Source organism: Pan paniscus, chromosome 5 (genome assembly GCF_029289425.2).
Source record: "Pan paniscus chromosome 5, NHGRI_mPanPan1-v2.0_pri, whole genome shotgun sequence".
NCBI classification, from domain to species: Eukaryota; Metazoa; Chordata; class Mammalia; order Primates; family Hominidae; genus Pan; species Pan paniscus.
The window spans coordinates 58054338-58076798 of NC_073254.2; the positions used below are offsets into that span (position 1 = coordinate 58054338).

Consider the following 22461-nt stretch of genomic DNA (forward strand, 5'->3'; position numbering starts at 1 on the left):
TGGAGGGCAGTGGCGAGATCTCGGCTCACTGCAACATTAGCCTCCCAGGTTGAAGCAATTCTCCGCCTCAGCCTCCCAAGTAGCTGGGATTACAGCCACCTGCCACCATGCCCGGCTAATTTTTGTATTTTTTTTTTTTTTAGTAGAGACGAGGTTTCACCATCTTGGCCAGGCTGGTCTTAAAACTCCTGACCTTGTGATCCACCCACCTCAGCCTCCCAAACTGCTGGGATTACAGGCATGAGCCACTGTGCCCAGCCGCTTTTCTTTTCTTTTTCTTTTTTTTTTTCTTTTTTGAGATGGAGTCCCGCTCTTCGCCCAGGCTGGAGTGCAGTGGCACGATCTTGGCTCACTGAAACCTCCACCTCCCGGGTTCAAGTGATTCTCCTGCCTCAGCCTCCTGAGTAGCTAGGATTAAAGGGGCCCACCACCACGCCTGGCTAATTTTTTGTTTTTAGTAGAGACAGGGTTTTGCCATGTTGGCCAGGCTGGTCTTGAACTCCTGACCTCAGGTGATCCCCAGCCTCGGCCTCCTGAAGTGCTAGGATTACAGGCGTGAGCCACCCTGCCTGGCCTAAGGTTTACCAACTGCTTTTCTTGCTTACATACAGCGTAGTCCTATTTACTAGTTTCATCTTAGTGCAACACATTTGGGCTTCCTCAACCTTTCAAGTTACCAAATATCAGAGAATTTAGAGTCAATTGTAAATAAAGCTGAATGTTAAGTCCCTCAAATGTCAGCCAGTAGTATGGTGCTTTTCTAAAGCAGTGACGTGCACTAGTTAATTCACTTTTTTTTTTTTTTTTTTTTTGAGATGGAGTTTCGCTCTCGTTGCCCAGGCTGGAGTACAATGGCGCCATCTCAGCTAACCGCAACCTACACCTCCTGGGTTCAAGCGATTCTCCTACCTCAGCCTCCCAAGTAGCTGGGATCACAGGCATGCGCCACCACGCCGGCTAATTTTTTGTGTTTTTAGTAGAGACAGGGTTTCTCCAAGGTGGTCAGGCTGGTGTCGAACTCTCGACCTCAGGTGATCTGCCCGCCTTGGGCTCCCAAAGTGCTGGGATTACAGGCGTGAGTCACTGCACCCAGCCTTTTTGCTTTATTAATACTGTCACACACATATAGCATGCATTAAGATGAGAGACAAAACATTTGGAGTACAGAGAAGTTAACTGGCTGAGGCATTCGGTAGAGGGGGATTATTTTGAATTTATGTAAAGTATAATTTCACAAAAGCTTTGGGGTGGCTGAGTGATATGAGAAGTCCCTGTATTATTCCTGTTATGTCTAACAGGAGATCCTTTCTGATTTCAGGAATAGTGTTATGCAAGACTTTGGTTGAAAAGTTTTAAAGTTAGGTCTATGCATGAAATTTGTTAAGCTGGTGCCTGAAGTGAAGCAAATAAAATCAACAATAAATAACTGGTTGATTCTGTTAGAAATGGAAAATGATGGCAAAACTGATAAGGACATGGTTTTACCCTAATTTAAAACAAATTTAAAATGTGTCATCTGCTTTCTTTGTGTCAGCCAATGAAAATGCTCCCTCTCCAGGATGAGCAAAGCTATTTTTGAATAGTATATCGTTCTGATGTGTGTATAGCTCAGGCTCATTTCCTATATATAGTTTTGATACTGTCCTAACATTTCACTAACATTCAGTAATGAAAAAAACTTACAATTCACAGAACCAGCATCAAGAAAAGTTGATAGTTGATACTTTAGCCACTCCCCAGCCATCTGGAAGCTAGTTTTGGGATCCAAACGACATGCCAACCTCATCACCTCTCCTTGTTGCGCTCGAGAGGCTGCCAAGAGAAAATGCCAAGGGAAGGACAGGAATCAATAACTGGTATAAAATAAGTACTTAATGTTTATTAATTTACCACCCTAGGGGAAAAGCATTCAAAGGAACTGTTTTGCAGACTTATGCTTTGCATGTAATAATCACTCAATAAAACTTTATTAACGAATCCAGAAGTTTTTGAAAATAAATGATCTCTGGAAACTGTATTACCAGCTAGATCCTGTAAGTGGCAAACTAAACTTAGTCTCCCATTTCTGTTTGAATTAAAAGGAAATCAGGATTGGGCGCAGTAGCTCACGCCTGAAATCCTAGCACTTTAGGAGGCCAAGGTGGGCAGACTGCTTGTGCCCAAGAGTTCAAAACCAGTTTGGGCAATACAGTGAGACCCAGTCTCTACCAAAAAATACAAAAAGTGGCCAGGTGTGGTGGCATGCTCCTATAGTCCCAGTAACTTGGGAGAGTGAGGTAGGAGGATCAGCTGAGCCCAGGGAGGTCAAGATTGTAGTGAGCCATGATCGCAGCACCACTCTTGCCTGGACAACAGAGTGAGACCATGTCTCAAAATAAAAAAAAAAATTTTTTTTTAAAGTAAATCAGGTTGGTGGTAATAAAAAATGGTGCAGCTGCTGTGGAAAATAGTCTGGCAGTTCCTGAAAATATTAAACTTGCAATTGCCATATTATCCAGCAATTCTACTCCTAGTTATATATCTAAGATAAACAAAAACTTATATCTAAACAAAACCTTGTATATAAATGTTCATAGCAGCATTATTTGTAATAGCCAAAAAATGGAAATAACTCAAATGTCCATCAACAGATGAATAAATAAGTAAATGTGGTATATCCATACAATGAAATATTGGCAATAAAAAGAAATGAAGGCCGGGTGTGGTGGCTCACGCCTATAATCCAGCACTTTGGGAGGCCAAGGCAGGTGAATCAGCTGAGGTCGGGAGTTCGAGACCAACCTGGCCAACATGATGAAACCCAGTCTCTACTAAAAATAAAACAATTAGCTGGGCATGGTGGTGCATGCCTATAAATCCCAGTTACTTGGGAGGGTGAGGCAGGAGAATCGCTTGAACCTCAGAGGCAGAGGTTGCAGTGAGCCGAGAGTGTGTCATTGCACTCCAGCCTGGGCGACAGAGCAAGACTCCATCTCAAAAAAAAAAAAAAAAAAAAAAAAAAAAAAGGCTGGGTGTGGTGGCTTACGCCTGTAATCCTAGCACTTTGGGAAGCCGAGGCGGGTGGATCACGAGGTCAGGAGATTGAGACCATCCTGGCTAACACAGTGAAACCCTGTCTCTACTAAAAACACAAAAAATTAGCTGGGTGTGATGGCACGTGTGTGTAGTCCCAGCTATTCAGGAGGCTGAGGCAGGAGAATCGCTTGAATCCGGGAGGCAGAGGTTGCAGTGAGCCGAGATTGTGCCACTGCACTCCAGCCTGGGCAACAGAGCGAGACTCCATCTCAAAAAAAAAAAAGAAATCAAGTACTGATAAATGTTGTAACTTGGATGAATTTAAAAACATTATGCAAGTGAAAGAAGGCAGTCACAAAAGACCATGTATGATTCAATTTATATGAAACGTTCAGAATAGGCAAAACAGAGACAGAAAGTAGATTACTGGTTGCCTAGGACTGGGAGAGATGAGGGAACTGGGGGATGACTCCTAGTGGATATAGGATTTATTTTTGGGGTGATGAAAATATAATCTAAAATTGATTGTGGTGATGGCTGCACAACTCTGTAAAAATACTAAAAACCATTAAATTATATACTGTATGTGGGTGAACTGTATGGTAAATGAATTTTGTCTCAATAAAGCTGTTAAAAAAAAAAAAAAAAAAAAAAAGGAGGCTGGGCACGGTGGCTCACACCTGTAATCCCAGCACTTTGGGAGACTGAGGCGGGCAGATGACCTGAGGTCGGGAGTTCGAGACCAGCCTGACCAACATGGAGAAACCCCATCTCTACCAAAAATGCAAAATTAGCTGGGCATGGTGGTGCATGCCTGTAATCCCAGCTACTTGGGAAGCTGAGGCAGGAGAATCGCTTGAACCCAGAAGGCAGAGGTTGTGGTGAGCCGAGATCGCACCATTGCACTCCAGCCTGGGCAACAAGAGTGAAACTCCATCTCAAAAAAAAAAAAAAAAAAACAAAAAGGAAATAAGGCACAGAAAACACAGAACAGAACTAGAATATTAGAATAAAATGGATTTTTCCACTTTTTGGGGGAAAGAAATAACCATAAGGTAAGATGGTATTTAATCCTAAGTACGAAAAAAAGTCAAGAGCGTCTTAAGTATGGTTACCATCCCTAAACATCAATGTCTAAATGCTGTGGGGGTTTGTGGTGTAAAACAAAATATTATCCCTGGAATACAGCCCCAGCACCCTTCCGCAATGGGAAACTAGGGCCTAATAAGTAGGCTGCTATCCAGATTTGGGGATCTTTCGTAAAAACCCCAAACACCATGCACCATGATTCATAATACTAGATGCCATTCTGAGACTGTTGAGAGAAATCCAAGGCCAACATCACTTACAGTTGAAGAAAGCATTGAAGTCCTCATCGCTATCAAAATCAAACCGAGAATATTCACAGCTAGGGCTGTCTGTTTTAGAAGGAAAGCCCATCTGGAAAAAGAAAGGTAATTGGGGTAGGGGATGAAAGTGGACCCACTGAAAGAGTTTGTAAGCTTCAGGAGTTCAAGCACTTTTAATTTATTTAAGAGTTAAGGGTTTGCATGAGATATTGTATGGTAAATATCCACTTCAGTTCTATCACAGGTCCACAGTTTGCTCCCAGTTCCAGTATTCCTCAGTGGTAGAAAAGAGAATACTTTTAGTTGATACCATCCTCCAAGTTCCTCAGGGAGAATTAAATTCTTGAATTCTTTTAAGGTCCCCAGAAAAAATGACAATTCAGTATGTAGTAAGGAAGAAAGAACTGAGAGCTACTTGCCTCAAATACTGAACACTGAGAATAAACTTGTAGAACTTTGTATGTTTCATTCAGAAAAGAATTGAAGACCATGGCAGAAAATAAGAACACAGTGTGGCCGGGTGCGGTGGCTCACGCCTGTAATCCCAGCACTTTGGGAGGCCGAGGCAGGTGGATTGCCTGAGCTCAGGAGTTTGAGACCAGCCTGGGAAAAACAGTAAAACCCTGTCTCTACTAAAATACAAAAAATTAGCCGAGTGTGGTGGTGGGCACCTGTAGTCCCAGCTACTTGGGAGGCTGAGGCAGGAGAATTGCTTGACCCCAGGAGGCAGAGGTTGCAGTGAGCCAAGATCGTGCCACTGCACTCCAGCCTCGGTGACAGGGTGAGACTCTGTCTCAAAAAAAAACACAGAACACAGTATGTGCTATGTGCTAGGCAAATTCCTTAAGAAAATAAGGGGACCCTTGAATGTGCCCCATTCTCTGATGTTACAAATTGAGATTAAGAATCTGTCAACTGCAAGAGCTCTTAGCAGGGAATTCATGAGCAACTCTCTACTGAGGTAGTGAGCAATCTTTGCTTCCACTCTCACTCCCCTCATTTCCCTTTGTAACTCTCACTTGGCCTCCAGAAGCAATGCTTAGATATTGCCTCCTCTTGGAATCTTCCTGACTCAACCCTCCTATGTACTTCCAAAGCATTCTGCTTTTAACCCCTGAATAGCAATTATTACATTGTATGGTCACTGCTCTTGCCCTAGCACCTAGCCCAATACTTATGATATATTAAGTACTCTCATATGGAAGAGCAGTTATAATAACCAGTAAGGACTGATTTCTTCCTAAGGAATAAGAAAATATGTCCAGTAAAGGAATCTTAGTGATGAAGAAGGGCTGTTAATAATGCCAATCAAAGTCTTTTTTATGTTTCCCCCGAGACAGGGTCTCACTCTCATCGCCTAGGCTGGAGTGCAGTGCTGCGATCTCAGCTCAATGCAGCTTCAACTTCCCAAGCTCAGGTGATCCTCCCACCTTAAGCCTCCCCAGTAGCTAGGTCTACAGGTGCATACCAACATGCCCTGCTAATTTTTTTGTATTTTTAGTAGAGACGAGGTTTTGTCATGTCGCACAGGCTGGTCTCCAACTCCCGGGCTCAAGCGATCCTCCTGCCTCAGCCTTCCATAGAGCTGGGATTATAGGCGTGAGCCACCGCACCCAGCCTCAAAGTCTTATTATGTGTATTCACCTACATTCCACATGTTTAGATTCCCATTATATACCTTGACCAAGTTAGTCATGGAAGCACGAAGATATTTTGGTATTATTGCTAATAGCAAAGGATCACGGGATAGGATTTCATGCCTGAAGAGGGCTCCCCAAGTCATCTGAGTTGAAGAGCGTAGAAACTAAAGAGAAAAAAAGAAAACGTCAAAGGATTTGGATTCTATATAACCCAGATTATTACTTAGCAGTTATCAACTACATTTTTTCATAGAAATAAATCTGTACAATACTTTGAAGCTGTCTCTACTGCAATTTATCAGTAATGACTACCCACTATGGACCACATGTTAGTAAGACAGGCTGTGGATCAAGGAAATTACCTGGAATGTGAGCTGAATTTTACTACTTTCTCTTCTTTGCAAAAAAAGGATACTGGAATCTCAGAGTGATATTAGAAGGACAATTTTGAACTGAGTGAAATTAATTTTATAATACAATTAATCAGACTTTTGTTTCAAAAATCTTTATAACTTTAGTACTAAACCACCTGGGACACACCTCACATGTGACTGAGTACAATCAGAATATTACCTAAAGGGAAAAGCTGCTGACCTAGACAAGTGCACTGTTTGGCTCAGGAAGAAGAGCCAATAATTCTCTTAATGAAATGACACTACGGTCATTCCCCAAGGCCTGAAGAGTCACATTTTATACATGATCTACAATAATATTTCAGGACACAGTGCTTGACATTGGTTCACCTAACTAAAATTTTGAGAAGTTACCTGTATAAAGTTTACCTGACTTGGATGGGTTGTGAAAGCAAGAAAAGATTCCAGGTATTTTCCAAAGTTTGATGGTGTTTCTACATCAGAATCTGCACCCTGTAGGAGAAGACCACTATATTAACGGTGTTGATCGAGAAAAGCAGGAGAGGAAAAAGCAGGGAAGTAATAAAAACAGATAAATTAAACCCTCAAAAAATGTTGTTTCAAAAGGACTTTGTATTTCCTTTTGGCTAAAGAAAGGCATCACTTCAAGGGCTAAAATATAGGAAAGTTACTTTGCCTACTCAATCATCATCATTAAAACCCATTCTGTGGTCAAACAGTAAAATAAAAAACACTCATTTCAGAAATTACAGAAAGAAAAAAAATCTCTATTACTTCCTCAGACCTTACCTATTCACATTTCTGTGTCCCAACCTATTACCTAATCCCTTCAATAGTTTCTTTTCTTTTTTTTTTCTTTTAGATGGAGTCTCACTCTGTTGCTCAGGCTGGAGTGCAGTGGCACGATCTCGGCTCACTGCAACCTCTACCTCCAGGGTTCAAGCAATTCTCCTGCCTCAGCCTCCCGAGTAGCTGGGATAACAGGCATGCACCACCACGCCTGGCTAATTTTTGTATTTTTAGTAGAGACAGGGTTTCACCATGTTGGCCAGGCTAGTCTCAAACTCCTGACCTCAGGTGATCTGCCCACCTCACCCTCCCAAAATGCTGGGATTACAGGCATGAGCCATTGCACCTGGCCCCTTCAATGGTTGCTTATCTCTGAAACTATCCTCTCTAACCATTTAAACCACCACAAAAAGATATAACATCAATTGCAAATGTCTGTTCCAATGTCCTATCTTCCAACTTATAAGACTGAGTATTAAATATTTCTCTAATGGCAGGTTTTCCAGGTCAATCAGACTCAAGTTTTCTTTTGTGCTCCAATAATACATCCCTTAGATTGGGAAAAGAGTTCTTTATTCAAGTCCATGTTTCGTGGGCTAACAGAATGTAAAAGCATAAAGCGCTCAGCAGATTGAGGTTCTGTAAGTACCAAAATTCACAAGAAACCAACGTTGACTTTATGGAATAATAGACGTGGATATCTGACGTTGGTATAACTATTTTATTGTTAAAAGAAATTTAGATCACTCAAACACTATTCTATTAAGATAATTTAATCTATAGAATCATGCAATAACTTGTACGGCACTGCCCCATCAGGCTAAAATCAATGACATTTGCAACCCCTCATTGAAACATAAGTTTCTAAATGCTCTTCCCAAATGGGCTTGAAGCTCTCCAGAAAGCAAGCACTAGCTCACCAGCAATGCACACAGCTGATTGCCCAGCGCACACAACACCTGACAGAGCCTCTTCAGAAAGACGTAGTGTTTTTCTACCAAACCTCCTCCATCAGCAGTCCTGTAAGATGAGAATTCCTTATATCACCAACAAAATTTAAAAGGCTGTAATAAAAACATCACTTTGTGTCTCATTTCTCCAAGTCATTTAGTTAGGTCTGTAATTCAGTAGAATCCCAATAGCTTTGCTAAATTAAAAAATTTTTTAAATCTTTTTAACTTATTTGGTGGCAAAACCTGACCTAAAATGATATAGGACTATTCACACAAACAGCAATTAATAACTATGAGTGTGAAAAGCAACTATATTAGCTGTCTTCTGGAGGAGGACAGTATCACATAAAAGGCAAGGACCTTGGGGTAAACGAGGCCTAGGCTTTAGGAACATTGAAGGACAGGATGGTATTATGGTGTCCAATGCAATCTCTGGAGTTTGACTACCTGGGTTGGAATCACCGCTTTATGAACCATGGTTGTGGTATGACACCCATAGCACAAACAGAAACGGGACACCACTTACTATGAGTGTCATGATGTCTATGGAACTAAGAATTGGACCTAAAAATAGTAACTACCCAAAAAACGTTATTCATTTAATTAACAGGATCCCTTAAAACAGTGCTGCAGTCTCTACAGGGAAGGAAGCCATGAAAAATGTGTATTAGAATGGGTAGTAAGAGATTTTAAGTAAAACACATGTGCCTCATACCTTTTCATTTCTCCTTGGGACCAAAAGTAAAGAGTATCAAAAAGATGGTGCTGCAACAGATTCAACTACTTATAATATATAGTTCTGCCTGACTTCCTGGTAAGAAACATGTTATCAAGAAATGCTTTAATATTTTCTTTCTTTTTTTTTGAGACACGATCTCACTGTCACACCTAGGCTGGAGTACAGTGGCTCAAATATGGCTCACTGAAGCCTCAAACTAATGGGCTTCAAGGGATCCTCTCACTGCAGCCTCCCAAGTAGCTGGGACTATAAGGCACATGCCACCATACCCAGCTAATTTATTTTCATTTTGATTTTTTGTAGGGATGAGGTCTTACCATGTTGCCCAGACTGGTCTTGAACTTCTGGGTCCAAGCAATCTTCACGGCTTGGCCTCCCAAAATATGGGGATTACAGGCATGAGCCATTGGGCCCAGCCTTGCTTTAGTATTTTCTAGAGCTATTGGAAGAAAGTACATGGAAGCCCTTACAGTCATGCATCACTTAATGACTGGAGATGTGTACTGAGAAATGCATCGTTAAGTGATTTTATCACCATTTGAACATGATAGAGTGTACTTACACAAACTTACACAACAGGAATAGCCTATTACACATCTAGGCTATATAGCGTAGCCTATTGCTCCTAGGCTACAAACCTCTATAGCATGTTATCGTAGCCAATACTGCAGGCAACTGTAACACAATGGTAAGTATTTGTGTATCTAAATACAGAAAAGGTACAGTAAAAATATGGTATAAATGATAAAAGATGGTATACCTGTAGAAGGCACTTACCATGAATGACTGCAGGACAGAAAACTGTACTGGGTGGGTCCAGAGTGAGTGGTGAGTGAATGTCGAAGCCTAGGACATTACTGGACCCTACTGTAGACTTTATAAATACTGTACCCTTAAGCTAAACTAAACTTATTTATTTATTTAGAGATGCAGTCTCACTCTGTTGCCTAAGCTGGAGTGCAGGGGCACAATCCTGGCTCACTGCAACTTTTGCCTCCCAGGTTCAAGCGATCTCCTGCCTCAGCCTCCCAAGTAGCTAAGAATACACACGTGCACCACCAAGCCCGGCTAATTTTTGTACTTTTAGTACAGATGGGGTTTCACCATGTTGGCCAGGCTGGTCTTGAACTCCTGACCTCAGGTGGTCCATCTGCCTTGGCCTCCTAAAGTGCTGTGATCACAAGCATGACCCACCGTACCTGGCCCGCTAAATTTATTTAAAAAATTTTCCAGCCGGGCACGGTGGCTCATGCCTATAATCCCAGTACTTTGGGAGGCTGAGGCGGGTGGATCACCTGAGATCAGGAGTTCAAGACCAGCTTGACCAACAGGGAGAAACCCTGTTTCTACTAAAAATACAAAATTAGCTGGCCATGGTGGTGCATGCCTGTAATCCCAGCTTCCTGGGAGGGTGAGGCAGGAGAATCGCTTGAACCCGGGAGGCAGAGGTTGCAGTGAGCCGAGATCGCATCATTGCACCCCAGCCTGGGCAATAAGAGCGAAACTCCATCTCAAAAAAAAAAAACTTCCTTTCTTCAATAATGAATTAACTTTAGCTTACTGTAACTTTTTAACTTTATAAACTTTTAAACTTTTTAAAACTATTTTTTTGAGACAAGGTCTCAGTCTGTTGCCCAGGCTGGAGTATAGTGGCATGATCATGGTTCATGGTTGCCTGTGGACTTCCCAGCTCTAGTGACCCTCCCACCTCAGCCTTCTGAGTAGCTGGGACTACAAGTACACATACCACCACACCCGACTAATTTCTGTATTTTTTTGTAGAGATGGACTCTTGCCATGTTGCTCAGGTTGGTCTCGAACTCCTGACTCAATCAATCCTCCCGCCTTGGCCTCCCCAGGTGCTGAGGTTACAAATGTTAGCTAGCACATTCAGCCATGACTGCCTCATTTTCTTTCTTTTTTTTTTTTTTTGAGACAGAGTCTCACTTTGTTGCCCAGTCTGGAGTAGAGTGGCGTGATCTCAGCTCACAGCAACCTCTGCCTCCCAGGTTCAAGATACTCTCCTGCCTCAGCCTCCTGAGTAGCTGGGATTACAGGCGTGCGCCACCAGGTCTGGCTAATTTTTGTATTTTAGTAGAGATGGGGTTTCACCGTGTTGGCCAGGCTGGTCTCAAACTCCTGGCCTCAAGTGATCCACCTGCCTTGGCCTCCCAAAGTGCTGGAATTACAGGTGTGAGCCACCACATCCGGCCAATGCCTCATTTTCTTATCCAAAAACACTGTCGATTGACAGCTAGCATTTAAATAAGAACTTCAGGTGGGCACAGGGGCTCACGCCTGTAATCCCAGCACTTGGGGAGGTTGAGGCAGGTAGACCACCTGAGGTCAAGAGTTTGAGACCAGAGCGGTCAGCATGGCAAAACCCTGTCTCTACTAAAAACAGAAAAATTAGCCAGGCATGGTGGTGCGCCTGTAATCCCAGCTACTCGGGAGGCTGAGGCAGGAGAATCGCTTGATCCCAGGAGACGGAGGTTGTGGTGAGCCAAGATCGCGCCACTGCACTCCAGCCTGGGTGACAGAGCGAGATCCATCTCAAAATAAAAAAAAAAAAAAGAACTTCAGATAAATCCAAATAAGATAGAAAAATGACAAAGAAATTCGAAAACACACTGAAAAGTAAAGATACTCACTGTGCGGCGGAGAGTATATAATGCATGGCAACATCTCCAAATAAGACCATCAAGGGCTTCCGGTCTTCCAACTTGCCCTAGACCCAATTTTAGGGAAACATAGTTATATAAACTATACTTCAAAGTACCGACATCTTCTGTAAGTATATAATCAAATATATTGACTTCATAATTTCTTATATACCCCAGGGTTTAGTGAAACACTACAAAGAAGCCCAACTCTTTAAAACCAAATCTGGATAAACTACATATTTTTTCTCAAAACTATCAGTTTAGTGAAAAAGCATAAACTTACATTTTTAAATGTGTTGGGCAGGCCGAGTGCGGTGGCTCATGCCTGTAATCCCAGCACTTTGGGAGGACGAGGCAGGCGGAACACCTGAGATCAGGAGTTCGAGACCAGCCTGGTCAACATGGTGAAACCCTGTCTCTACTAAAAATACAAAAATTAGGCCAGGTGCCGTGGCTCACACCTGTAATCCTAGCACTTTGGGAGGTCAAAGCAGGTGGATCACTTGAGGTCAAAAGTTCGAGACCAGCCTGGCCAACATAGTGAAACCCCATCTCTACTAAAAAATACAAAAATTAGCTGGGTGTGGTGGCACACGTCTGTAATCCCAGATACTCAGGAGGCTGAGGCAGGAGAATTGCTTGAACCCGGGAGGCAGAGGTTGCACTGAGCTGAGATTGCACCACTGCACTCCAGCCTAGACGACAGAACGAGGCTCCATCTCAAAAAAAAAAAAAATAAAATAAATAAATAAATAAATAAATGTGTTGGGCAATAATGCTGATATGACAGCAAAGTAAATTACATTTGTAGATAATATTCCTATGGAGAAAAGAGTCATAGTTCCATTGGTTAGCCAAGACAGACATAGGCTTGGCGCAGTGGCTCACGCCTGTAATCCCAGCACTTTAGGAGGCTGAGGAGGGCAGATCACTTGAGGTCAGGAGTTCGAGAAGAGCCTGGCTAACATGGCGAAACCTCATCTCTACTAAAAAATACAAAAATCAGTCGGGCATGGTGGCGTGTGCCTATAGTCCTAGCTACTCGAGAAGCTGAGGCAGGAGAATCGCTTGAACCCGGAAGGCGGATGTTGCAGTGAGCCAACATCACGCCACTGCACTCCAGCCTGGGTGACAGAGCAAGACTGTTTCAATTAAAAAAAAAAAAAAAAAAAAAATACAGATATAAACCTAGTGTAGCCACCATCCAAGATTCCTTGACATTCATTAAGCGAGCTTTAAACTTAAACATTTACTTTTATCTGTTAACTGTAAATTGCCAAGTATCATGGCTGTTTCAAGAACCATGCAGCCTGATAAATCTCCACATTCTGCCAAAGGATCCCTTGAATATTGGCAAACTCCTGTCCAAGGGGGTTGGAAGCAGGCAGTAAGTTGGCCCCAAGGAAAAAAACCCAAACCTTTAAATGACTTTCTGCCACAACATGCAATTAAACACATACACAGCCTACTTCAGAGACTCTGAGGGTAAGTCAGTTTGAAGTGGTAACTTACTTTTCTGCTGACTGCAATGAGAAGACACTCAGCGGCTCCCAACTGAAGTTCCTGTTCATTCAACAGCAAACACAGTATCTCCAGGAGTTTACAGTTTTCAGCAGTGATGTGACTCATAGACACCCAGTCAATATAGCCTGCTAGAGTATTCAGTGCTGCAACTCCTACTCGACAGTTTGCTTGCGCCTACCAGAAAAGAAGTAACTTTGGACCATGAAGTCCTCGGTAACAGGTAAGGAATCTGTGGTTATAACTGAACCCCCATTTTCTAATTCTAAGAAAATTATTTTTTAAGAATATACTCACGTAACAGTCACAGGTAGGGAACACAATCACTTCTCAAACAATGACATTCTCAACATCCATCGATAAGACCATACTGGCATGTGTGGCCATTTTATCTTTTTCACAAAACCCCAAATCATTTTACTTCCCAAGGCTGGGCGCAGTGGCACACACCTGCAATCCCAGCACTTTGGGAGGCCAAGGTGGGTGAATCAACTGAGCCCAGGAGTTAAAACACCAGCCTGGGCAACATGGCAAAACTAGTGTCTACCAAAAAAAAAAAAAAAAAAAAAAAAAAATACCCAAACCAAAAAAATACAAAAATTAGCCAGGCATGATGGTGTGCATCTATAGTCCCAGCTACTCATGAGGTTGAGGTAAGGCTCACTTGAAGCCTGGAGGCTGAAGCTGCAGTGAGCCACGTTTGCGTCACTGTACTCTAGCCTGGGTGACAAAGTAAGACCCTGTGTCAAAAAAAAAAAAAAAAGTAATTTTTTTTTTTTTTTACTTCCCTTCAACCATAGCTCAGTGATCAAAAACAGAACAAAGAACAGGCTGGGCGTGGTGGCTCACACCTGTAATCCCAGCACTTTGGGAAGCTGAGGAGGGTGGATGATGTCAGGAGATTGAGACTATCCTGGCTAACACGGTGAAACCCCATCTCTACTAAAAATACAAAAAATTAGCTGGGTGTGGTGGCGGGCACCTGTAGTACCAGCTACTCGGGAGGCCAGGCAGGAGAATGGCGTGAACCCAGGAGGCGGAGCTTGCAGTGAGCCGAGATCGCGCCACTGCACTCCAGCCTGGGCAAGTGAGCGAGACTCTGTCTCAAAAACAAAAACAAACACAAACAAAAAAAACAAACGACAGATGCAGTGGCCCACAGTCACTTCGGGAGGTCGAGGCTGGAGGATCACTTGAAGCCAGGAGTTTGACACCAGCCTAGGCAACACACTGAGACCCTGTTTCTATAGAAAGTATTAGCTGGGCATGGTGGTGCGCACCTATATTCCCAGCTACTCATGAAGTTGAGGTGAGAGGATCACTTGAGCTGGGGAGGTCATGGCTGCAGTGAGCTGAGACCACACAACTGCACTCCAGCCTGGGCAACAGTAAGACCTGTCTCCAAAACAATACAACACAAGCAAGGCTGAGGTCACCATCCACTAGGGGCACGTATCCCCTCACCTGAAAGGTTCAAAGGTCTCCTTCAAACTTTATAAAGAGCTCTTACCTTTGACTCCTGAGAAGTATCTGTCTTCTGAAAGGAAGTATAAAGATCCAGTGTTTTTAATGAGCAAAAGGCCACATAATAACTTTCTACCCCCCACAAATCAATGCCCTTGAATAATGATTCTTAAATATATGCAATTTTTAATCTTGGAAAATAACACAACTTTACTAAGCACGCATAACTGATATTCCCCTAGGGAGAACAAGTAAAGTTAGAAGCATAATTAAATGAATACAATTCATGAACATGTATGTATAGCATAAGTATATGAAAACCATGTACTCAAAAATACTGGATGTTGGCCAGGCGTGGTGGCTCACGCCTGTAATCCCAGCAGTCTGGGAGGCCAAGGCAGGTGGATCACCTGAGGTCAGGAGTTTGAGACCAGTCTGGCCAACATGGTGAAACCCCATCTCTACTAAAATTACAAAAATTAGCCGGTGTGCTGGCGCATTCCTGTAATCCCAGCTACTTGGGAAGCTGAGGCAGAAGAATCACTCGAACCCCGGAGGCAGAGGTTGCAGTGAACCAAGATTGCACTACTGCACTCCAGCCTGGGCAACAAAAGTGAAACTCCGTCTCAAAACAAAAAAAAACAAAAAAAAATACATATATATATGATGTTAAATACATCAAAATAGTGGCTATTCAGTGAATATACAAATATGGTTGATTTTTATCCTTATATTTCAAATCCATACAAAGGCACATAATGTTAACTTACAAGCATATAAAATTAGGCCAGGCGCGGTGGCTCACGCCTACAATCCCAGCACTTTGAAAGACCAAGGCAGGCGGATTATTTGAGGTCAGGAGTTCAAGACCAGCCTGACCAACATGGTGAAACACCATCTCTACTAAAATACAAAAACTAGACGGGCATGGTGGCAGGCACTGGTAATCTCAGCTACCCGGGAGGCTGAGGCAGGAGAATCGCTTGAACCCAGGAGGCGGAGGTTGCAGTGAGCCGAGATTGTGCCACTGCACTCCAGCATGGGTGACAGAGTGAGACTCCCTCTCCAAAAAAAAAAAAAAAAAAAATTAGTATTTTCCTAAAGAACTTCTGAAAATAAAATTAAGAATAACACCTAGGGCTGGCTCGGTGGCTCACACCTATAATCTCAGCACTTTGGGAGAGCAAGGTGGGTAGACCACCTGAGGTCAGGAGTTTGAGACTAGCCTTGCTAACACAGCGAAACTCCATCTCTACTAAAAATACACAAATTAGCCAGGTGTGGTGGCACATGCCTGTAATCCCAGGAGGTGGAGGCTGCAGTAAGCCAAGATCCCTATCTTTTTTTTTTTTTTTTTTTTTTTAAAAAGGCCAGGTGCCGTGGCTCACGCCTATAATTCCAGCACTTTGGGAGGCGGGCGGATCACGAGGTCAGGAGATCAAGACCTTCCTGGCTAACATAGTGAAACCCCGTCTCTACTAGAAATACAAAAAATCAGCCGGGCCTGGTGGCGAGCGCCTGTAGTCCCAGCTACTTGGGAGGCTGAGGCAGGAGAATCGCTTGAACCTGGGAGGCAGAGGTTGCAGTGAGCCGAGATCACACCACTGCACTCCAGCCTGGATGACAGAGCGAGCCTCCGTCTCAAAAAAAAAAAAAAAAAAAAAAGAAAGAAAATGAGCTCCAGTTTTTCTGTCATTTCCTAGTTTTTTATTTTTTTGCTTATAAAATAGGCTTTCATTTTGCTGACCTAAACACCCTAGTTCCTTACTGTAAGATTAATCAAAAACACTCATATTGGAAAATAGAAATGTTATAGGTAGGGGTATCCCTTACCACTTGCTGATACTTGTTTACATTTTCTTGAAGTGTGTTAAGCAGAAAACTGAAGATCCTTTCCATGTTCTGGGTTAATGTTTGCTGGATGTCCCTTCTTCTTTGAGGGGGAAGTGTCTGAAAAGTCACTACATCCTCTGCCAGTCGCAAAAGGATAAACATCACCAATTCTGTCTGTGTTTCCTACACCAATAGAAATAAGCTAGTTAAAAACTAAAATATCTTTTCATTTTATGTATATCCAAAGGCTATTTTCTGTTGCCAAAAAAAAAAAAAAACCACAAACAAAATCAAACAACAAACCCTGAAGTTTGTTCCAAGGAAAAGTATACCAAACTGATATAGCTGTGTTTCATACCCCTTGTTTGGAAAGAGTGTCCAATTCTATTAGCATGTCAGGCCAATGCTGTGGCCACTCTCGCTTGATCATTTCCACTACAATTCGAGACAGAGCATCTTTAATATGGTTCTCCTCTTCCAAAATGTTCAATGTTCCCTGAAAAAGAACAAGAGATATTAAGAGATATGCAAGACTGGATTCCAGACTTCCAGAAAAAAGCTGGGCTGTAGAGTTGTAAAAAATTTATCAGCAGGCCTACTTTTAAACCAAACAGAACAAATGAACCTGTTCTTCATGCCTGAGTCACTTGTCCTGCATTCTCGCTAATCACTCTTCCGCTTAAAGCTTAAGTGAGGGTTACATCACCTACTAAAAAGGCTGTCATATCGAGAGCTAGGATGACATCATTATACTTTACAAAATGAAAAGATTCTCATATTGATTGTTTCAGTTTGCAGAAGGCCAGGGAGGAAGAGTATAGAAATAAGGAGTATAGTGAGTAGCTGGTAAAATGGAAGGGTATGAAGGGGCAAATGAATATTTTACCAATAGTTCTAACACTAGAAGACGCAGAAGTATTAGAAGATCCCATCTCTCATGTCTGTTATTTAAAAAAAAACAAGAAAGAAAAAAGGCTACAATTTTGAACATGTTTAAAGTCATATTCTGTTTTGTGTTTAAAGAGACAGTCATCCAGTCATCACACCTGTAATCTCAGCATTTTGGAAAGCCAAGGTGGGAGGATTGCTTGAGGCCAGACTAGCCTGGGAAACACAGTGAGACCCTGTCTCTCTAAAAACCAAAAACAAAATTAGCTGGGCATGGTACCACATGCCTATAATCCCAGCTACTTGGGAGGCTAAGGTGAGAAGATCACTTGAGCCCAGGAGTTCGAGGCTGCAGTGAGCTACGATCATGCTAATGCAATCCAGCCGGAGCAACAGAGACTCTGTCTCAAAAAAAAAAAAAAAAAGTCATATTCTAATACTTGAAACAAATTCATTCTGCATACTTAAAATTCTGCATGTTTTTCATCATTAGTATCACATAGTAGTTGTTTGGAATAAAAGAAAATAAAATAGTGTTTCAATCTAATTTAGATCTAAGAATCTTACTGATTTGTTGAAAATATTTAATCCCCTCTGCCCTGTCTTTATAATTTAAAAAATAGAAGTCAATACATAAGCATGATTAATTAAACCTAGTAAGAGACATATGCTGAATTATGCTTTCTGCTTTTGTTTTGTTTTGTTTTTGAGATAGGGTCTTGCTCTGTTGCACAGGCTGGAGTGCCATGGCACCATCACAGCTCGCTGCAGTCTGGACCTCCTGGGCTCAGACAATCCTCCCACCTCAGCCTCCTGAGTAGCTGGGCCACAGGCATGCGCCACCACGCTCAGCTAATTTTTGCATTTTTGGTAGAGATGGGGTCTCACTGCATTGCCCAAGCTGCTCTCGAATTCTTAGATGCAGGTGATCCTCTTACCTTGGCTTCCCAAAGCGCTAGAATTACAGGTGTGAGTCACTGTGCCTGGCCTGAATTATGATTTCTTGTGCTGTCTGACCTATTTAGAAGCAGTGAATTTTTACACAAACTCCCTATTGAAGAAGTCACGCTTTGCCTAAACTACCTTGGAAACATGTCTCCCAACCACCCATTCCTTACATTTGCAATCAGCTCCATGACACTGTTCTTCAGATACACCTTCTCCAATCGAGACATGCCGTTCCACCGAAACCTGACCACCAAAATGCATAAAGTCAATAGAACCACTTTAGAAGTCTTGTCTTTACAAGAGAATAGCATGGATTTCTACATTTGATTACACTGGAGATTTCATTAAGAAATTATACTTTTGATTTTGTACCCGTCAATGAATGGGCAAAAATGATCTACATTTAACCAAAATACTAACACAAAAATTCTTGGGAAAAGGTTTTATATATGCAGTGGTCCATTAACTGGAATCCGCACAAGATTTGTACCACACGCCAGCTTTTCCTCATGATTTTGTTGATGGGCCAAAAGTGAATATACATCTAGGTCAACTGCAACAATGTACTTGCTTTTCAGAAAATGCAATTTTGACATCAGTCATTTTCTGTGCTGGCTTACAAAACAATTCTGGACAAACTATGGCTAAGTCTTAAAGGCTACCTCTTCTGATAGGTGTTGAGGGTAGGACAATCAAGTTAGGATGGGTTTTCAGTTATTCTCATACAATCCTGCTTTGGATGTACCACCCAGAGAAGGCACACAAACTCAGAAAGAGAGAGAGAAAAAAGAAAGCCACAGTGCCTAATCAGAGATTCATTGACCTATACATTGCATTACTCTAAAAAGGCTTCGAGGGCTAATGACATATAGTCAGAGCTCAGTAAGTATTGGCTAAATGGCAGGTAATATTTGTTGAATGGGTAATATGTACCACACACTTTACATGGATGAAGAAACTGAAGAAAAGAAAGGTTAAATCTTGAATGAGAGCTCCTGTGAGGTTCTGATAACATCTAGGGGATCATTCCTCTCTTCTTGGAGATTGCTCTTCTCTACTCACCTAAACAGCATCTCTATAGGTTATATAAGATATAAAGATCTGTTCTCTCAGACTTCAGTGGTAATGTCCAAGAGCTCCTTACTTGACAACGTGTTCCAGGATCTGAAGGCCAAAATGTCTGACGATGGCAATTTGTGTTTTCTCAGCCAACCTCAAGCCACAGGGTACACAGATAGGACACTTTTCTTTAAACTCTTCACAAAACTGAAAGAAGAAAAGTTAGTGTTTCCTTTCGAGGGCTGAGAGAACAGGGACTAAAAGAATTTCATCTTAAGAAACTCCAACCAGGGCCGGGTGCGGTGGCTTACACCTGTCCCAGCACTCTGGGAGGCTGAGATGGGTGGACTACTTGAGTCTAGGAGTTTGAGACTAGCCTAGGCAACATGGCGAAACCCCATCTCTACTAAATATATATATATATATATATATATATATATATATATATATATATATTTTTTTTTTTTTTTTTTTTTTGAGACGGAGTCTCACTCTGTCGCCCAGGCTGGAGTGCAATGGCATGATCTCGGCTCACTGCAACCTCTGCCTCCCAGGTTCAAGCAGTTCTCCTGCCTCGGCCTCCTGAGCCCAAGTAGCTGGGACTACAAGTGCACGCCACCACACCCAGCTAATTTTTGTATTTTTAGTAGAAACAGGGTTTCATCATGTTGACCAGGCTGGTCTTGAACTCCTGACCTCAGGTGACCCACCTGCCTTGGCCTCCCAAAGTGCTGGGATTACAGGCGTGAGCCACTGCGCCCGGCCCACTAAAAATATTTTTTAAAATTAGCCGGGCATGGTGGCAGGTGCCTGTAATCCCAGCTACTCAGGAGGCTGAAGTGGTAGGAGAATCACTTGAGCTCGAGAAAGCAAGGCTGAAGTGAGCCGAGATCTCACCACTGCACGCCAGCCTGGACAACCAGAGTGAGACCCTATCTCAAAAAGAAACTCCAACCTAAGCTATATGTTTAAAGTTGCAAAACCTAGATCAATATTATGTGGATCTCCAAGCACAGTTGCTTTTAAAATATATATTTAATATGAAAATAAAAATATAAAATATATAAAAGTTATATATATATAACATTTCCTCCAAGTGGTGTTCACTCTATTTTATGTGTATATATTATATATATATTATGAATAAAGAACTGATAAACATTCCTTCCAGCGTGATGGTTCCAGATTTTTTCCATGCTACGGCCAACAGTAGCCCTACTAGTGTTGGAAAAAAATGGACACAAAGGAATAAGAAATTATTTGTCAGAGACATCCCCCTGACGTACATAGGGGTGAAATAACAATTTCTAGGGTTTCTTTTAAAAGCCTTCGAGGCAGGGAGAGAGGATAGGCAGTGGAAAAAGTAAATGCGGTAAAATCTTTAATTGCTGAATTTAGGTGACAGGAACATGCAGAATCACTGTCGTATTCTCTCCACTTTTGTGTCTATTTTAAATATTAATAATAAAAACCAAACTAATAGAACCCAATTGTTTCTGATTCCAAACCCTGTGGCATACATCTACATATTGTAACATTTCCTCCAAGTGGTGGTCACTCTCTTTTTTGAAGTTAACATCACTTTAAAAATGTACAGCACAAGTATTTTCTCCTAAATGGCCATTTCTCACAGCCCACACACGTTGTTTTATGGGCAAGTAAGCTTGAATTGTATTAACACCCCCAAACTGCAACATAAGTCAGTCCCAAGAGCAGAGCATTCGGGTCTCAAGCAAACTACTTTCAGGAAACCAAAGTGCCCTTGTTAAAATGCAAAGTAAGTGGTAGAAGTTATCTTTGCGCAAAATAGCCTAAAAATATTACACTCAAAAACATGGGAGAAGTAGGGGTGCGAGAATTTCCCCGGAAAATGTCCAAGACACAAACGAAAGTTAGCGAGAGATGTTAAAGGATATAAGCATAAGGGTACCAGAGGGGCTGGAGCTCGGTCAGGGCCAGGGGAGTGGGCCAGCAGGAAAACGTTTAGTGCAGGGGAGATCATAAAGAACGAAGCTGGTGTTGGGGGCGGGATCTACACGTGCGTCTCGGGAAGGCGAGGGGATGTCGGGCTTGGGGAATGAAAATGGGCGAGGGTCGTGTTGCGGACAAGAGTGCACAGAAGCGAGGAAAGGGGGAGGAGAGGGCTGTGGGAAGCTGCGGCGAGATGAGAAGCAGCATAGGGACCGGAGTGCCCCAGGCAAAGGACAGGAGCGGCGAGTAGAGAAGGCGGCGGTTTGGGAGAGGCGCGGAGGGCCGCGAGGGGAAGGTCCCGGGGAGTTGGGAAAGGAGGTCCAGGGGCCGCGTGGGCGGGAGACTACCCCAGTTACAGGCGGCGCCGGAGCTGCTGGGGCTGGGAGAGGGTGTCGGGACCGGCCCAGGACGCCAGGACCCCAGCTACCTTGAGGGCTTCCAGCCGGTAGCGCTGGGTGGAGTTGGGGTCCATCATGACCGTCACCGCTTTCACCAGCTGCTCGCACAGCGCGTTTACTTGATCCATCGCCATGCCTAGCGCCACGCGCCGAGAGCGCACACCACTGCAGTCCCGGGACCACGAGGCACGACAGCTCCCTCGGCGAGACCACCCGTTGGTACCGGGCCGCGGCGGGCAGGCGGGGGTGGGAAGCTGGAGGAGGAGCGTTAGCAGCAGCTCGCGCTGGGAAGAAGCCGGCGCTGCGCACGCGCCCGGCCCGCCACTGCGCACGCGCCCGCGGAAGTGGCGGCTCCCGTGTGCAGGTTGAGCCTAGGTGGGCGGGGCGGGAGGCGGAAGGGCCGCGGTGCGCAGCCGCGTCAACGGCCCTTCGCAGCGGGCGAGCTGTCAGACCTCAGTCTGGCGGCTTCATTACTGGGCGCGCCGCTCTCGGCTGATCCCGGCTGGGGACGGTTGCCCGGGCAGGATCCTTTACGATCCCTTCTCGGTTTCTCCGTCGTCACAGGGAATAAATCTCGCTCGAAACTCACTGGACCGCTCCCAGAAAGGCGAAAAGATATTCAGGAGCCCTTCCATTTTCCTTCCAGTAGGCACCGAACCCAGCATTTTCGGCAACCGCTGCTGGCAGTTTTGCCAGGTGTTTGTTACCTTGGTAAGAAAATTTAGAACCGTTCGCTGTCACTGTGTTCAGACTTTCTATGTTGCCTTGGCTATTGGTTTTATAATGTAGCAGTGACTGGGCCAAGGTTGCGTGAAATATAAATCATGCTAACAGGGATAAGGCCCTGGTACTGTCTT

The 22461-nt window shown here is 43.3% G+C and overlaps 2 protein-coding genes across 3 annotated transcripts in view; one reads left to right on the plus strand and one right to left on the minus strand.

Annotated features, from left to right (window-relative positions):
- The window catches only part of XPO5 (exportin 5), a 53561-nt gene extending 31795 nt beyond the window's left edge, over positions 1-21766 (minus strand). Inside the window, exons 1-13 of the mRNA XM_008958744.4 lie at positions 21634-21766; positions 19321-19442; positions 18347-18419; positions 16699-16836; positions 16341-16523; positions 14554-14580; positions 13035-13220; positions 11511-11587; positions 8088-8187; positions 6787-6870; positions 6043-6168; positions 4365-4455; positions 1684-1812 (exon numbers count right to left, since the gene is read on the minus strand). Of these exons, the coding sequence (XP_008956992.2) occupies positions 1684-1812; positions 4365-4455; positions 6043-6168; positions 6787-6870; positions 8088-8187; positions 11511-11587; positions 13035-13220; positions 14554-14580; positions 16341-16523; positions 16699-16836; positions 18347-18419; positions 19321-19442; positions 21634-21738 (1441 nt within the window). The 5' untranslated portion in view covers positions 21739-21766. The remainder of the gene's footprint in view (positions 1-1683; positions 1813-4364; positions 4456-6042; positions 6169-6786; positions 6871-8087; positions 8188-11510; positions 11588-13034; positions 13221-14553; positions 14581-16340; positions 16524-16698; positions 16837-18346; positions 18420-19320; positions 19443-21633) is intronic.
- Positions 21767-21895: 129 nt separating this feature from the next.
- Positions 21896-22461, plus strand: part of POLH (DNA polymerase eta) — a 42466-nt gene continuing 41900 nt past the window's right edge. Inside the window, exon 1 of one of the 2 annotated variants that reach the window (XM_034962157.3) lies at positions 21896-22315. The gene's annotated coding sequence lies outside the window, so the exon portion shown is untranslated. The remainder of the gene's footprint in view (positions 22316-22461) is intronic. The other variant, XM_063604910.1, reaches the window with a different exon arrangement.